At 39.1% G+C, this 18,325-nt stretch overlaps 2 protein-coding genes across 8 annotated transcripts in view; both read left to right on the top strand.

Annotated features, from left to right (window-relative positions):
* Positions 1–5,687, top strand: part of kif21a (kinesin family member 21A) — a 57,759-nt gene extending 52,072 nt beyond the window's left edge. For all 7 annotated transcript variants that reach the window (XM_044192416.1, XM_044192418.1, XM_044192421.1 and 4 more), the window contains 5 exons: positions 276–440; positions 1,527–1,644; positions 1,992–2,162; positions 2,857–3,056; positions 3,395–5,687. In XM_044192416.1, coding sequence (XP_044048351.1) covers positions 276–440; positions 1,527–1,644; positions 1,992–2,162; positions 2,857–3,056; positions 3,395–3,485 — 745 coding nt within the window. In that variant the 3' untranslated portion in view covers positions 3,486–5,687. The remainder of the gene's footprint in view (positions 1–275; positions 441–1,526; positions 1,645–1,991; positions 2,163–2,856; positions 3,057–3,394) is intronic.
* Positions 5,688–17,671: 11,984 nt separating this feature from the next.
* Positions 17,672–18,325, top strand: part of LOC122874497 (copine-8-like) — a 72,410-nt gene continuing 71,756 nt past the window's right edge. Inside the window, exon 1 of the mRNA XM_044192415.1 lies at positions 17,672–17,971. Within this exon, the coding sequence (XP_044048350.1) occupies positions 17,889–17,971 (83 nt within the window). The 5' untranslated portion in view covers positions 17,672–17,888. The remainder of the gene's footprint in view (positions 17,972–18,325) is intronic.

The following is an 18,325-nucleotide window of genomic DNA, read 5'->3' as shown; positions in this document are numbered from 1 at the left end:
TAAATAGAGCACTAAAATTCATCAGTATGCTTCAGCTTTGTCTGTCAAAGGATTAACACTTCACATCTGTAATATAAATCTGTAATGAGATTGTTTTAGAGCAGCAATTTTTTTTTTTGTTGTTTTTTTTTAACCAAAACATGCTGTATTTTACACCTTGAAAGTCTTTTGCACCTCCATACATGTCGTCTGGGTGAGCGTGGGAATGCCTCTGTTTTTCTATACCCCTAATAACTTGATGCAGATTCATACATGTCTCATCCATGTGTCTTCAGGTCCTCTGGTCAGGTTAATGTTGGGGACGTCTGTGCGTCTAACACCAGCCGGACGGTCACCATCCCAGCAGGAGAGAACCAGATCAACCAGATCGCTCTCAACCCCAACGGGACGGTCCTGTACGCCGCCGCCGGAAACTCAGTCAGAGTCTGGGATCTGCGAAGGTAAGCAGAGGGGCTAAATTTAAATGACTAGTCAGGAAAGGTTCAGACAGACATATTGATCATTTGGGCTTTTGAAAACTGACCTTGTGTTTTTAGCTACTCTAGCGATGTGGTTTTAGGGATGACAATGTGAGTCAGTCAGCCTGTTCTAACGCTTTGTTCTGTATGGAAATATTTTTGTGTTGTTTTTTTTTATGTAGCGCCACCAAAAGGTCAACTTTTCTACTTGTCCAACATTTTGGATTCATGACAGGATGCCTCTAAAACTTAATGATCAAATTCCTGTCAGCCTCAAGTGTACTTTGAGATTAATGCTAAGATGCTAAATGTTAATGGAAAATTTCAATATCATAACCATTTACTTAATTTGTATAACAAATAATAAGTAGTACTTTTATCATGGCCTCGCTTTGTTAGCTCAAAGAACATGATTAGGTTACTTGAGAATTACTCTGTGTAACATTACAGGGGTTTTTCAGTCAAAATATAAAATAAAATAAAACATTTTTACATATCTGAATTGTGTATTAAAATCCTCTCCTACATGAAACAATGCTGGCAATCATTCTCTGCGTTTTAACTCGGATCTGCTCTTTTTGATACCGCTGCACTCTTTTCAGATGCGTAACACACACCGTGAGTTAATTAATAATTTCTTCCCGCTACACACTTGGAAGAGCCGATTCATTATGAAACTTGACAGGTATCCAATCCAAAGCTGTCATCCATCACTGACAGCCAGCTGGTATAAGTTTTGAATTGCCTCTTTGTTCTCAGAAAATAATAAACACTTGATATCCGGCAGTCTGGATGATTGAAATAACTTTGAATCAATATGCGCTGAGATTGAATCCTCCGAACGTGATTCACAAACTTTGCTTACCAACATGACACTTTTTAACGTGAGTGAATTATTTATGAAGTAAATCAACAGTGTTGGCACCATAACCATTGTGCTATAAAGACTAAAACTGGTATTTCAGCAAATGTAATTCATTTTTGACCTGGTTGTAGTGAGCCAAATGTAGAGAGTGAGAGTTAAATAATTTACTTTAAGTATTTATTTATATTTTGTCTCTCTGTCAGATTTGCATCCACAGGGAAACTTACTGGTCACCTCGGTCCAGTGATGTGTCTGACTGTGGATCGGTCTGGAAACAACCAAGACTTGGTGATCACCGGGTCCAAGGACCACTACATCAAGGTGTGTTTTTCGATCTCCACTTTGTGTTCTGTATTTATCCCCACCACCTGCTCAGGAACTAGCATAATGTTCCCTGTGAGCCCTGTCTAACCAAACCAAAGATTATGACATATGATATGATTCAAGCATTCATGAATACAATATAAGGGCTGTGGAAGTTACTTCATTATGCAAGATTAACATAGCATGATTACCTTGAGTATAATACAACTAATATTCCTCTTAGTGGAGTCCTCTTTGAAAACACAGAGCTGCTGTAGCTGTAAAGTTTATATGTTAGATTTCACAATAAAAGCACACAACGAAGTGTAACAAACCTTTAACGTGCCGTGTTCTGGCTGTTGCAGCTGTTTGATGTGACTGAAGGCTCTCTGGGGAGCATCAGCCCAACACACAACTTTGAACCTCCCCATTACGACGGTATCGAGTCACTGGTGGTCCAGGGGGACATTTTCTTCAGCGGCTCTCGAGACAACGGCATCAAGAAGTGGGACCTGGACCGCAAAGACCTGCTGCAGGTACTGGATACATTACAAAGACTGATGAGTAGGGATGCAATGAAATATTTATGGTATTTGCTTTCATGCACACAAGTATATCTTGTCATATCTATGGGTTTGATGTTTGATTGTGAATATGATACTAAAAAGAACTTGTCCTTTTTCAATAAAATGTATATATCCACAGTTATTTCTTTCAGCTGAATTCATTGGAAGTGTAACGACCTAACTTAAAACTTGGCTACCATGAGCCCACAAGTATTCAATCATTCTCATTTCTTACATATCACATGACACATTTGTTTCCACTAATATATTTGTAAAGTTAGAGGATTTGATTTTACTTAGCTGTCTGCCTGGAAAAGTGAGGAAATGTAACTTCTTATTTTTTCCATAATGGCTAACATGCTGTTTCAAACCTTTTCCACCATGAAAAGAATTAAATATGACATGAAACACAGACTACTTCATATATCCTGACATGGAAATGTTTGAGAAAAGAGTTTTGATACAGTTTACCCAAAGACTGGAGCACACACACTGCATAACCATTAGTACAAACGTCCTCTTGTTTATCTGTCCTCCTATGAGAGCACCAGTCCTCTTATAAGTTAGGATAAAGTTTAAGAAACTTTCAGTCATTCATCAAAATGTTCTAATTTAAATTTACAAATGACAGTATATTAAAACCTTCAATCCTTCTCTCCGACAGCAAGTCCCGAACGCCCACCGTGACTGGGTTTGTGCGCTGGGTGTTGTCCCCGGCTCCCCGGCCCTGCTGAGCGGCTGCAGAGGTGGGGTGCTCAAGCTGTGGCACACGGACACACTGGGGACTCTGGGGGAGCTGAAGGGTCACGAGAGCCCCATAAACAGCATCTCTACCAACAGCAGCCACCTCTTCACTGCCTCCGAGTGAGTCTCATACCAACCAAACACACACTTTCTATGTCTGTATATTCCAAGGTCTCTGCTTTGGCTTTCAGTTCTGACTGGCTAACACTATACTGTACTTGGTGTGAGTGTGTGTGTGTGTGTGTGTGTGTGTGTGGTGTCGGCTTCCTGGTTCCAGTTCTGTAATAAAATACATACATTTAAACTGACCAGAGAGTGTTTATTTATTCATCAACTAGGGTCTGGAACATTTCATAGCATCAAACCAAGTGGCTTGCTATCTGTGTTCATCTGGATTATAATTTCCTTATATAAGTTTTGTTCTTTGTTTCTTACTGTTTCATGTTCCTGTCTTTCAGTGACCGGACTGTGAAGATCTGGCGTGCACGTGGTGGACTGGACAGCACCTTAGAAGCGGTTGACAATGTGGACGAGGTGGCCAGTAACTGAACACAGCGCCACCTGCTGGGTTTGACTCTGGAAGGACACTAACAGCATTTTCTGATGCTGCTGCCCTGCACTTTGACCCCTAACTTCTCAAGCCCACTGCTGAGTCCTAAAACACATACCTTCCATGCCATGTAACCTTTATGACTGAGCCAACAGGAAAGTAATCACATCTCAACATTAAACTTGCACGATAATTCTTTTCTTAGAGTCTGTATGTTCAGAGAGTCGTGCTAATCAGTTGTAGTTCACTGTATTGTTAATGACTCTTTGCAGCATAAACTCAACTTTTTCTCTTTTGCGCTGTAGACGATAGGTCAACGTGGATCATGATAACAACTTGTACTCACAAGACGTTTATTTAAGAGTTGAACACGACCAACACACTCATAGAAAATATCTCTGCTGCTCAGCTCTGTTCAGCGCTGTGCCAGGATAAAGTACACCTGCAGACACACAATTACCCTGGAAAAGGGTAGCAGTGTGTTTTAACAGACAGGAAGTTGAGTGTTATAGGAGAAAAATGTGGCAGAGCTAACAGGTTGGTAGCTGGTCTTCGCAACCCAGTTCTCCGGTTTCTTGGGATCGTTGCACTCGAAGCAGAACCAATGTCCCCGCGCTCTTTTCCCCCTCCCCAAATAACAAAAGTGGCTTTACTGTATGTGAAAAAGACAAATCACCGTTCCCCTTAACTTTTCTCTCCTGCTTTTGTGCTCCTCCCTCCTCAATTTCTGCAGCTGTTTAAAATCAGCGACCAAAATTGTGCAAACTTGTCGTCTTTGCTGTCCTGCACTGCACTCGTGAACAGAACACACTTTACAGTAACAGTCCCACTTAAAGCAAAAGTTCGACATTTTTGGAAATACGCTCATTTGCCTTCTTGCTGTGAGTTTGATGATACACATCTCTCTGTTAAATATAAGGCTACAGACAGCAACTGGTTAGCTTAGCTTAGCATAAAGACTGGAAATGGGGGGGAAACAGCTAGCCTGGCTCTGTCCAACTGTAACAGAATCTGACTACCAGCACCTCTAGAGCTCACTAATTAACGCATTATGTCTTGTTTGTTTAGTGCGTACAAAACCAAAAGGTAAAAATGACAATTTTATTTCCTTTCACAACTTATACTTTGGAGGTGCAGCTAGGCAGATTTTGTTACCTTCAGCCAGAGCCAGGCTAGCTGTTTCCCCCTGCTTCCAGTCTTTATGCTAAGCTAAGCTAACTGGCTGCTAGCTCAACAGTAGCTGCTATCAATCTTCTCATCTAACTCTGGCTGAAAGTGAATAAGTGTATTTCCCAAAATGTCAAACTATTCCTTTAACTCTTGAGCACTTGTGAAAACTTACACCATTAGTCTTTGAAATACACTTACTCCTTCTTGTATTTTAGGATATTCTGCACTTGTTGTCCATGTTGTTTCATCGTATGTAAAAACGTATGTTCACTCTTCACATGTTGCAGTTAGCACTCACTGAAACTACACTACTGAGTTGTTGTCTAACTCCCATGCTGCTAAGCAGTGTGCTCACCTTCTTCAACCCTATAAGAGGGCTTCTTGTCATGGACTCTGGGTGAGGTTCGCTCAGTGCCGAGCAATGTGTATGTATATATATGTAATAGTATCTTTTTGTTTTTGGAGAGGAGAGGCCTTCAGACTCCGCCAGTGTTGTGAGCCCCAACCATGTCGACCGACGTCTGTCTCCCAGTTCAGATCCTTCTGGGGCCTTCCTGGAGACACTCGTGGTCTCCCTGATGTAGCTGATCTGTCTGTCGCGATTGTGTGCTGTCACTTTTGAATGTTCGGTGAAACAGCAGTTGTAAGCATTATTGGAGTACATATCTAATGTATTTAAACAATGTATTTAAAAAATAAAAATAAAAATCTGACTGAATGTTAGTTTTGTGGGACCACCGATCTGAACGCAGTCTCTCACGAGAGTCGAGAGGACCAGGATTGGCAGGAAGACTTGACGAGCTGCATTAAAGCTGTAGACGGAGCCTCACCTCCAGTGAGGTGGCAGGTTTTGTTTAGTGGCCTACGGATAGTTTATTTTTCTTCTTCTCTGTTTTGTTTATGCTGTCCCTGTTCCACATATCCTGGGCGTTCCCCCTCTGGGGTTTTAGTAGCCATTCTCAAATGACGGACTCTGTAGCGATTCTAATGTCAGATGCCCGGTGAGAATAAACGTCATCTGTCAAAAACAACCAACTCTCCTGGTTTTTTCCTGGTTCTATCAGTCATTTAAAGACTTATAGTGCTGTTAATGTTACTTATACAAATATCTACAGTTAAATGTGTCATTTTTTTACAACTCTGTCTGAGAAAGGTTTATTTCTGTCTGTTGGATTCCTTGATTTTTAGACATACAGCTCTCCTCTTTAAGTCCCCCTATTTAGTATTTATAATCGGTACACAAACATTTAATAAATTGTTTATAACACACTATACTAACAACATTTCTAAGTGCTTATTGATGTACAGTGTGTCAACAGTTTTAACATCCTATGAAGACATACCGTGTTTTACTATATCATTAATTATTTGTTTACACACCAGCCTCTACTTATGGGTGCCCACAGTGAGTTTATTGTTGTTGTCAAAGGCATTAATAATCAGTTAAATAGGGGGTTTAAAATAAAGTGTTGCCCTTATTTTCTTGTCACTTTTTTTTTTATTTGTAACAGTAATTTTTAATAGTATTATACCAGAACCAAGGAGAACGCCAACAAAGCATGGGAACGAGGCGGGGCATACGTTTTTGCTGTCTTTTGCTGTCTTTCCCCCTTATTCGTCAGTGACAACATCAGTTTTTCCGTCACAAATGTATCCCTTACTACGTCCATCCATTGTTTCAGTCTGGGAGGCTCCATTTCTTATTATTTTTTTATTTATTTTTTGCCAGCAGCCAGTAAATTTTTACAGAGATGAACGTTGCTTCTTAATGCTACTTCATGTGTTATCAATCAGAGATACAATATGTTGCTGTTCTTGGGGATCTCATAACGTAAAATGTCTCTTAAGGCTCTCTCAAAATATGTTAATCTTTTCACATGACCAGAAGATTTGCAAATGATTAGCATTTAGGTGCCCACACAACCTCCAACACTTCTGTTGAGAGCTTTCCATTTCTATTTTTTTGTCTCCTGCTCTAATTCCCAGAGTGACTGTTTCGTTTGCTGTATGTAAAGCTACTTTCTGTAAAGCAAATGGTGTTTTAAGAGGAAAGAAGTATGAAGTGGTGAAATTGAACACAAGATGGCAGTAGCAGCACCTACAGGACTTGACCATGGACAGTATAAGTAATCTTCAGAGCTGTCAACGCCCAAATACTTTCACTGACATTTCAGGCATTTGGCTAATAAGGGAAACCGTAGAATACTTTTGATTCCTCCACTGACAAGCTCCAGATTAACCCACTAGGAGGCCCCAGGGCAAAAATGAGCTGTGGGCCCCCGTTGACCACCTAGTGAGTTGGATAAAAAGAAAACCATTTCAGAGTTTAAACCATGTTGATTTTGAAACAGACGCTCTACAAGATCTCATTATAGTTGATAGTCTGTGTGATTAGTGCTGTATTTTCCCCACAAATTTGCAACATTATAATATTACAGACCAACTGGCAAAATGAATATGGAGCTGTTGGGGGCCCTGAGGGTCTGGGGCCTGGAGACTTTGCCCAGCAACTAAGTACATTTACTCAAGTATAAATTTGAGGTACTTTACTTGAGTATTTCCATTTTATGCAACTTTATACTTTGTACTTTTTACTCCACTACATTTGTCTGACGGCTTTAATTGCTAGTTACTTTTCATACCCTTCCTGTCCAGTGAAAACCATGTATCTCCAAATGTGGTGATTTTGAATTTGAATGTTCAATGTATTCGAAAAAACCTGATATCTGAAGCTGCTAAGATTTACTTCCATGCTGTGATTTTCTCATTTATAACGTACTGTTTAACCACTTGGTCTCTTACCACTGATACAATAATAAAACCTGTACAATCTGTATATAAACAAGCTCTTAAGCTCCTGGATAATAAACCTAAAACCTACCATCACTGTAATATAATTCCTAGATATGGTCTCCTTTGCTGGGAAAATCTTATCAAATTTCACAATGCTTGTTTAATATACAAAATTCTTAATGGATTAGCACCTCCCCCGTTTACTACATTCATTGTTCAGAAAAAATGTTAGAGTTAACCAGATAACCAGATGAAGAATAAGAGGGGACATAGTTGTCCTAAGGAGGAAAACATCTTTCAGCCAGATAGCCTTTACAGTAAGAGCTTCCCACTTTTGTAACATCCTTCCATTAAATATACGATATAGAGCCTCTTATCGTTCCTTTGCATATAATCTTAAAACTTGGTTAAAAAACAACCAGACCTGCTGATTGTCTGCTTAACATTGATTTGTATTGCCTGCATTTTACATGTCCTACTTTGCATGGTGCTGCTTTACTCCTCTAAGCTCTTCATCCTGTTCAGCTGTTCATGTTTTGCTTTCTCCTGTTCTAATTTTATATATTGTGTCTTTTATTGTTACTCTAATGGCTAATTTGACACCAGGCCAAGGGACAGCAGTTGAAAATCAGCCTTTTGGCTAACACCGGCACATTTACAGTGATGTCGATCACTGTGCATTGTCCCTGTAAATAAAAAAAAAACTTGGATCAGCTGGAAAATGCATCGTCACAAAGCTGAAAACCGGGCTGTTTCTCATGAAAAGCCTTTTTAGAGACACGTGGTTCTCACAGGACAGCGACACTACAAACATATGACCATCTTATAGGTAATATTAATCCAGAAACAACATATATATTATAGTAAAACACTGACAGGGACCATTTTACTGCACAATGAGTACTTTCACTCACTGATTATTTACTGTAGGTGTAGCATGTAAGTTGCTCGTTAATGCCCCCGTGCCTCAGTGTAATTTTAGTTCCTGTGGTTGTTTTATGGGGGACGGTTGTGAGTGTAACAGGAAAGTGAACCCAAAGAGAGTGAAGCTAGGCGTGTTTACTGTCTTGGCTTGTTGGTGTGAATTAAGGAAGATTATTTCAAGAGAAACTGGAAAATACCACCCATCAAGAATTCAAGGTTACAAATGTAATGACAACATATCTAACGAATATTCACACGTGTCAACGATGGGAGGAGATATATGTTTTTGAAGTTGATACAATACGTTACTTTGATGTTTCATATTACAATATTCCTGATACTGATAGTGATTGTGTTAATTTTTTAGATGATCGTGATCAATCAGTCTGATTTAAATAAACATATCACATGACACTAAAGTAGCCACCATTGCATGTGCATTTTACATCAAGGGAACTTTGTTGGTGGTGATGTGAAATGACTGGTGTTTGAATATGAGTATTAATCACTTTGGGATTGATCTGACCATCCCTAGTGTGCTATATGCAGTTCATAACATACAACTAAAACAAATAAAAATGACCGACTTGAACTACATCTTACACGTTCTACTGTACCGCAGTGTCTAACACATAGATGTGATGTTGCCACAATCCAGTGACAACACTCATACAGAGACTTTATAAAGACTTTGTTCAGATGCCTAATGAGCGACTCAGGAGGCCATCAGGATCTGCCGTCATAAATCTGCAGGACTGTCTGACAGGCAGCACCAATCACCGGCCGCCTGAAGTGAATGTTAAAGTGTTGAGTGTGTGTGGATGTCACTGAGGTTATGTTGGGTTGAATTTGACCCAGAACACTTCAGAAGTACTTTTAACTTTGTCCCAGGAGTGTACAGACACCAATTCTGAACCCAAAATAAAGTCTTTAAATCACTTCCACTATACACAAACGTACCTCTTGTTTAACAAAGCCATCACCATTTTACTGCCACTCTTGCTGACTTTTTCACAAACATCACATGTGTTCATTGGTCAGTAGCCTCTTTCTTTGATGTAAGCCTATTAATCCTCATTTAAAAACAGCACTTGTTTCACAAGATGCAGAGATGTGCACATTTTTACTCCAGCCCTGCTGCTCACTGCAGAACAGATCTCCGCCCCTCAGAGAGAGATTTTGACCTGCCTCAGCACAAACTAGTTTTGAAAGACACTTTTACACTGAACAATGTCAAATCACACCAGGTGATTTTCACTGATGGTGGGTTCCTTTCATTCATAACTTTGATTAATGTGGCAGAAAACCCTTTAATCAGCACTAATATTTGACTAAAATAAACATATCATTACTATTGTTTTGGCTGTGAAAGCCATTCTAGTCATGTCTTTCTGTTGTGTTACCCGGTGCAAGTACAAAATGCAAACTTAATATAATAATTATCCTGTAACCCCTTAAACTTGTATTTCCCTCAATTACCGATTAAATTGGAAACAAACTTTACAGGACATTGCATATAGCTGCAAAGATAAGTCGATTAATCAATTAGTCGATCATCAGAAAAGGTAGTGGTAGCAATTATTTTGACAATTAATTCATCGGTTCAAGCTAAACTGCCAAACATTTGATAGTTTCAGCTTCTCAGATGTGAGAATTTGCTGCTTTATCTTGTCTTACAGTACAGTAAATAGAGTGTCTTTGGGTTTTGGACTGTTGGTTGGACCAAACAAGACATTTGATGATGTCACCTTGGGCTCCAGGAAATTGTGATGGGCATTTCTTACTGATTTTTGATTTTTTTAGAGATCAAAGAATCAATTGATAAATTGAGAATATAATCTGCAGATGAATCAATAGGGAAAATAATTGTTAGTTGCAGTTTACAGTTTAATATACTGTATACTATACCGTATTTTGACACCAGTGCATCAACTCAAAATATCATTTTATACACATTTCCCCAAATTTTAGCTTGATATATTTAGATCTTTGGAAAGTGTTGGATCTTATCTTGAGTCATAATGTTCAGTGGATTTGAACACTGCTCAACTGCACAACCTGAAGTTTGTAATAATGGATCCACCAGTGAGTCAGACAGGGCTGAGGAGGTTAATATATTTGAGAAAAACTCTAAACTCTAAAACTATAATTCTATCACAGCAAGACTATGTTTCTCTCTGGCAAATTAAGAGAAAGGGAGATTGAAGAGACAGTAATTACGAGCAGTCAGAGCTGCTTCACACTCTGATAATTTGAAATCTATTTGTGGCACTGAGCCATGAAAATCTGTATCTGTCAGTCCAGATACACTGTCAGCTTAAAGCAAAAACTATTTTACAATTTAAGGGATTACACCCAAATTCAAGTCATGCAAGTCAAACTACTTGCTCAACTCAAGTTTCAGATGCAATATTAAAGAATAAATCTTAAAAACGGTCTTAATCAAAGTGTAATCCTGAAATTATTAATCATTTTATGGCCAATATGGATCTCCAAAGAATATTACTAATATAAAATTACCTTGGACGTACAAGAGGTGATAAAATAGTTCCCCAATAATAAAGCTCATTTGTCACGCAACTACACCAAGGAGTTGGACAAAGCCTTCTCTAAATCACTAGCCGCTTTCTTATTACAGATGATCAAACTCAACACTTCATCTAGATCGCTCCCTCAGCTGCTGTATGAATCTAATATTGCATTTGTACTGAATAAAGGCTGAGATAATTTAGACCCCTCATATAACCCCATGTCATCACTCCCAGCAGAGCAAAACAGATTGAAACAAGACTAAGGGTCTTCAGCCATGCTAGCAGCTCTGTAAGGCTGTAGTCAGGCACAGCGCTGCTTTGAGCTAAATGTTCACAATTGAAATTTTTAATTTTCCTGATATAATGTTTACCGTCTTAGTTTAGCGTGTTAGCATGTTACCATTTGGTAATTAGCCTTAAACACAAAGTACAGCTGAGGATGATGGGAATGTCATTAGTTTTTCAGGTATTTGATCATAAATCAAAGTCAGGAGATCACCAAAGTTGTTACAATACATCTTGAGGGGGGACATGGAGGTCTGTACCAAATTTCATGGCAATCCATCCAACAGTTGTTGAGATATTTCACTCAAAACTCACTCAACCTCATGGTGGTGCTAGAGGAAAACTCAGATGATCCAGAGACACAAGAATGCATCGTCTGGGAACCTCGAGTGTCTGCACAAAATTTCATGGCAATCAATCCAGAGGTTGCTGAGATATTCCAGTCTTGACCAAAGCGGTGGACCGACTGACCGATGACGAAATCTTGTCCAACGATTCAAAAAGACATCTTACTGTACCATTTATAAAATGCATAGGTTGGCTCAAGATTCTACAAACAAATCTATATATTTGTCCTCCATTTTGATGCATGGAGTTTGCCAAAGTTGTCCCTTATCTCCCTTTCTGTTCAGAATCAGAAATACTTTGTTACAGCAGCTCGCCTTTACGTCAGTGCACACAGGAGAAAGTACTAGCAAAAAATATAATACAATATAAAAACAAGTCAGAAAATAACTTAAGTACCAGATATAGAGCATTAGATATAGAGCAAATACAGCTGTGGTTGTTTTTTAGAATCACAGATAAATGGTGTTTGTATGCTGTTGATTATTAACTTTAGTTTCTTAAAAGCCCGACAGACTTAATCCAGAACACGGTGTACCTGTCAACGACTGCAATCTGCAAAAACAGTCATTAAATGTGTGAAGCTGAGAGTTTTCGCACTCGATTAGGATTTCAAATGTCTACTTTGTTCCTGGCATGAAGCAGAATCAGCAGATAAGCAAGGTGCTTCCAACAGTGTTTTACCTGGATAAAAGCCTCAAATGTAGCCTAAGGAAAGCAACAGCACCAGAAGACAAAATCGAATGAATTCATAGTGGTCATCTATTTCTTATTCATTTTTTCCCCAATGTCTTTTTATGTTGTACAAATTGCCAGGTGCTGAATTCAGGTAGAGACGAGGGGGCTGTAGTGTAAGTAGACATCATTTTAGCCAGAAAATTACACTGAAATTGTGGAAGTCACATTCAGTTCCTTTATCGAAAATGTGACTCAGAGAAATGGGTGAAATACTAATATGCAGAAAGATTGCGGTTTCAGCTCTGTGACAAAAACATTCAATACCTGATGGAGAGGCCTGTTATATCTTACATAGAAGAGGCTGGAAACTTGTGGAGGCTGCCATGTAATTACACTATGTGGGGAAAAAGTATGTGGACACCACTGTCCAAGAACCTTTTTCATGGTTTTGTCCACTTAGTTCCAGTTAAGGGAGATCTTAATGCTACAGCATACAATGTTGTTTTAGACAACAGTCCAACTTTGTGGCAACAGAATGGGGAAGGTTCTTTCCTGTTTCAACATGACAAGACCCCCGTGCACAAAGACAGGTCCATAAAGAAATGGTTTTCTCAGTTTGGTGTGGAGGAAGTTGGCTGGCCTGCACAGAGGCCTGACCTCAACCCCATCCAACAGCTCTGGGATGAACTGGAACAGCGACTGTGTGCCAGGCCTCAACATCAGTGCTGGACCTCACTAATGGTGAAAGTGGCTGGATGTGAACAAATCTCTGCAGTAAGGGCTGCACAATTAAATCGAAATATTATCAAAATCGCAATATGGCCAAGTGCAATATCCAAATCGCAGAAGCTGCAATTTTGGGACCCCAACAAATGTCACATCATCATGATTTTAATGGTTTTTCAGTGAAAATGAAAATTGTGATGCAAAAATTATCATTCCCACTAATGGTGAATCGTGTCGCAATCGTAATATTTGTCAAAATAGTCACAATGCGATTTTTTTTACCATATCGTGTATGTGCATAATTTTATTTAACATAGGCTTACATTTGTATGTTATTTTGGTTTGGTTGTATTGACAGAATCATTTGATCTTAACACTATATCAATAAAAATACAAGCTGGCAAAAGAATAATGATACAAAAATTATACTAGTAAGTCATACCATAAAATCAGATCTCTAAGTTTATTAGCAGTCTATAGCAGTGGTTCCTAACATGAGGGTCGTGACCCTCCAGAGGTCACAAAATAAATACGAGGGCTCGCAGGATGATTAATAGGAGAAAAAAATGGAAAAATTACATTCATTATGTTCTGACTTTTCTTTTCTTGCTTTTTAGCCATTCTAGCGGTATGACTCTAGGGATGTCTGTCAGTCAGTCCACTTTGGTCCAGAGTGAAATAACTCAACAACTATTGGATGGATTGCCATGACATTTTGTACAGACATACATGGTCTCCGGAGGATGAAGCCCAATGACTTTGGTGATCCATTGACTTTTCCTCTAGCGCCTCCATTAAGGTTGTCTTTTTAGTGAAATATCTCAACAACCATTGTATAGATTGCTGTGAAATTTGGTGCAGACGTTCATGTTCCCCTCAGCATGATTTGTAATAACCTTGGTGATCCCCTGAATTTTCCTGTAACACCATTATCAGGTCAAAACTTGAATTTGTCCAATACTTTGATTTAAGATCAAATACCTTCAGAACTAACATTCCCATCAGCCTCAGCTGTAATTTGTGTTTAAGGCTAGTTGGCAAAAGTGAGCATGCTAACACGCTAACTAAGATGACAAACATTGTAAACATTATATCTGCTAGACCTCAGCATGTTAGCATTATCATTATGAGCATGTTAGCATGCTGACATAGCATTTAGCTTAAAGCACCACTCTGCCTAAGTACAGCCTCACAGAACTGCTAGCATGGCTGTCGCATTTTGGTTTTGAGGTAATACCAGATTGTTTTCCCTCTTAGACCTCAAAAAAATACTAGTAAGTTAAAATTATTTTTTTTTAAAACAATCAAAGAAGGGAAAATCACTTGCTGTCATATGCGACATGTGATGAGAGGTCATAAGTAGCAACTGCTTAATTTTAAGGGGTCATAAGACCAAAAGGTTGGGAACCACTGCTCTATAGGACTATAACAGGATGCCGAGAAGCTAACTTTTAATCACTCAGAGGGCTGAATCATGCATGTCAGTGAAACCCATGAAAACACATGGCTCATTATTTGGCAAATCTAAACAGGTGTTTGACCTGCAGAATGAACTTTCTGTCTAGTTCTTCAGACTAACTGGAGCTGACACACACATTTCCATTTTTAGCCCTCTGTTTCATGCTGGGCTGGTTAATTGAGTTTGTTTTGCTCAGGTGGTCTTTGTCATCTGGCTTCAGTGCGACACTTTTCTGTCTAATCACAATGCTCATGTGACACAGCTTTTTACCTGACAGTTGTTGAAGAAGGCAGCCTACTCCATGTGGCCAGATAATAAAGTATGTTGTACAAGTTGCATGTACACAGAATAGTAATAATCCATAATTAATTCATAATTACTTTTGCTTTGTGTTTAATTGTCAGCTACATATATTCAGTCTCATTTTGAGACACTGCTTGTATTTAATCATTTCAAAATTAACATTGATCATAAACTTATATTAGTATATTAGTCACACTGTTAGGTTTATTACTTTCCAGTTATACTCCAAACACTGATAATTGCATTTCTCCCACCCACAAGGATAACTCAGCTGGCTCTCCTATGAATGATACTTAATATTTCGATGGAGAGAAAGACAACCTTCTGTTTTCTTTGCCAGTTTTCATCTCAATTGCTTTAATATTTTAAAGTATAGTTGTAAGGAAAATTTGGATAATTCAACCTCATCCACATGACTAGGGGAGCTCATAACATTAGTGCAAACAAGTAATAAAATAACAAAACAGCTCATTATTTGAAAAGTAATTGTCAAACTACTGCTGAGACGAAGAGATCGTTTAATTGCAACAACACAGGGCCTCTTCACCCCTCATATCCCGCTGAATTAACAGACAAAGTCTCATTTATATTAAAAGGAAGAAGTAAAGTAGGAACTTGTAATTCCAAAACAGTCCTAAATGTTTGTTTTAAAATGCATGAGTCTCAGCTCCCAGACAAGTAATCAATGAGTTTATTGATCAACAACCATATCAACCACTCTGAGATCTATTGTGGTTGTTTTGTTAAGGTCTACTTATTGAACTTTAAATACAGTTTCTCCTTAGCTGTCTGAGGGCGACCCTCTTCTGCAGGGCCTCCTGAAAGTAGTTTGCAGAAAACCTGCACACACATACACACACTTGTTTTTTCACTTGTAAAGACACTATATTGACTTACGTTAATTCCCTGCAGGTTTACCACAACCTTAACCCTAACCGCTACATGCCCAATAATAAATGCTTAACCTTCTAGTGACCAGATTTTTGTCCCTACACTGTCCACAGTACAAACACTCTCGTTGGCATATTAAATTCTGTAGCCCTAATCTATATTTTATACCTGACCCCAGCCTTTGCCCTAACCTTAATTTAACCCTAAAACCAAGTCTTAACCCTTAATAGAAGTGAGGACTGTCCAAAATGTCCTCATTCTCAAGGTCTAAAGCTCAAATTGGTCTTCGTAAAGATAGAAGTACTGTACAAGAATGCACACATTTGTTTGTGTCACTTGCGTGAGGACAGTGTAATGTCTTACATTCATTCCCTGGAGACCCCTAACCTTTACTACGTGCCTAATCCCAACCTCTATCAATAAATGGTAATTCCCCAATATAACTCCTAATTTGTAGCCTTTTCCGCTAACTTGGATGGAGGATTAAACGCACATGGAAAAATCACTTGAGCTCTGAGTCAGAAATCTGAAAAACTAAAACTTCTGACATTATTATTATTATCATGCTTGAGCCTGAAGTAAAATTCTCAGAGTTCTGAGACTTTCCCCTCAGAAATCCTTTCCCTCATAATTCAGACATAGTTTTCTTTCCACACTATTCTCAGTTTTTCTGATAATTACTTTGTACTTGTATGTATTTTCAGAGTCCTGATATTTAAGTGTTGTTGGTGGATTTCTGACTTTTTTTCAGTCCTGCTAGCGGCGTGGCTCGAGGGATGGTAATGTCCGTCTGCTGGTTGGTCCACGACTTTGGTCCAGACAGAAATATCTCAACAGCTATTGGATGGATTGTCATGATATTTTGTACAAATGTTCATGGACCCCAGAGGATAAATCCTACTGACTTTGGTGGTCCCTTGACTTCCTCTAGCGCCACCAGCTGGTTGTCTCGACTACTATTGAATAGATTGTCATGAATTTGCTACAGATATTCACTTTCCCCAACGGCAGAATTGTAATAACTTTGGTGATCCTGACTTTCCATCAGGTGCCATCATCAGGTCGAAATTTAAATGTGTCCAATACTTTGGTTTATGACCAAATACCTTCAAAACTAATGACATTCCCATCAGTCTTAGCTGTAGCCTACTTTGTGTTAAGTTCTAATTAGCAAATGCTAGCATGCTAAACTAAGATATTGGCCTAAATATTGGTCTGCGAAACATGCTAGCCTTGTCATCGTGAACTTGTTAGCATGCTGTCATTAGCATTTAGCTAAAAGAACCACTGTGCCTAGCCGCACGGTGAAAGTTTGTGCCTCTCATGTAACTGAATGATAATGAATTAACTGGCTATGTTTGAAAAACCCAGAAGATCGTTAAAAAACTCTTATCATTGTTCTGAAGGTATTTCTAGAAAAATATTCTGCTGAATGATAAAAAATATTTTTAACCAGTTTCCCAAGTCTTTCCAAATCAAAACAAAGATGGCCGCCGGCCAAACACCTGGATATGTTTTTCAACTTGGAAACGGTTAAAAGTCTTTTTTCTTTTATCTTGTAAAGGAAGAAATATTGTTTCATCCAGATGGTTAGAAGAGTCTTTGAGGTTTCTGAAATTACTGCAAGAATAGCGGAAAGTTTTTAAACAACCTTCTGGGTTTTTCAAATAAATATCTTTCATAGAAACCAACGGCCAACGGCTAACCCCCAGTGCTAATGCTAGCTGTTTTTTTTCAGTTGATTTTAATTTATAATTCCACAGCCCAACACTAAACTAAACTACACTTGACCGTTTTAACCCAAAACAATCTCATCTCCAAAACCCAAACCCTGAATCTGAACTAAACCTGATCCTAATCTTTCTGAACCCTAAACTCATTTTCTAAGAGAGAAAAATGATCTTTCATCTTTGTCAAGCTATTTGGCCCTTACAGTTTATAAATCGATAAATACTGTACTCTGACACTCCCACGCTATATGTGTGTGTGTGTGTGTGTGTGTGTGTGTGTGTGTGTGTATGTGTGTGTGTGTGTGTGTGTATGCGTGTCTTCCCTCCCCTTCCCACCGTCCTCTCTCCTCCGGAGCACCGAGGCGCACTGACGCGACTCCGGCGCGCTGCAGCTCCGCGTCCGCGTGTCTCTCTCCGGTGCTTCGCGCTTGCAGAAACAAACGGCTTGTTGTCTTCTCACTGTGAGGCTTCCTGTTTATTTCCACATTTCTCTTCTGTCGGTTCCTCTCATGCCGCCGTTAAGGCGCTGGATACGGGGCGATTTGTGATCGACCAAGCGGCAGCTCGATGAATATGGCGTGTATTGGGGACGCAGACCCTTTCACCGCTGCTATACCTGCCACCAAAGTTGAACTCACGGTTTCTTGTAGGTGAGTACCAACTGCTGCTGGTTTCCCACGCTGTCTGCTACTGTTAGAGACACAAAGGATATGTTTATATGTGTGAAATTGTTAAATAGTCTGATATTTGATAGGGAGTAACTGTCGCTCACTAGGATGCATTGTTGTAGTGGAGAGTAAACGCACGAGAAACTCCGCTCGCGCTCGTTTTAAATTGCGAAAAATACAGTTTATTGTCATTGATTGTAGGCTTTTAAGGATCAGTTTTCTCTTTGTATCACCGTATTGGAAATCGAATCATAATCTAGGCACTTAAATGGGAAGTTGGAGGGAAATACAGCAGATTTTGTGCGTCTGTTTGCAGCGGTTTGCCTTTGGGTGCTC

Source organism: Siniperca chuatsi, linkage group LG4, assembly GCF_020085105.1.
Source record: "Siniperca chuatsi isolate FFG_IHB_CAS linkage group LG4, ASM2008510v1, whole genome shotgun sequence".
Taxonomy (NCBI): Eukaryota; Metazoa; Chordata; class Actinopteri; order Centrarchiformes; family Sinipercidae; genus Siniperca; species Siniperca chuatsi.
This window is presented reverse-complemented; position numbering and strand designations above follow the sequence as displayed.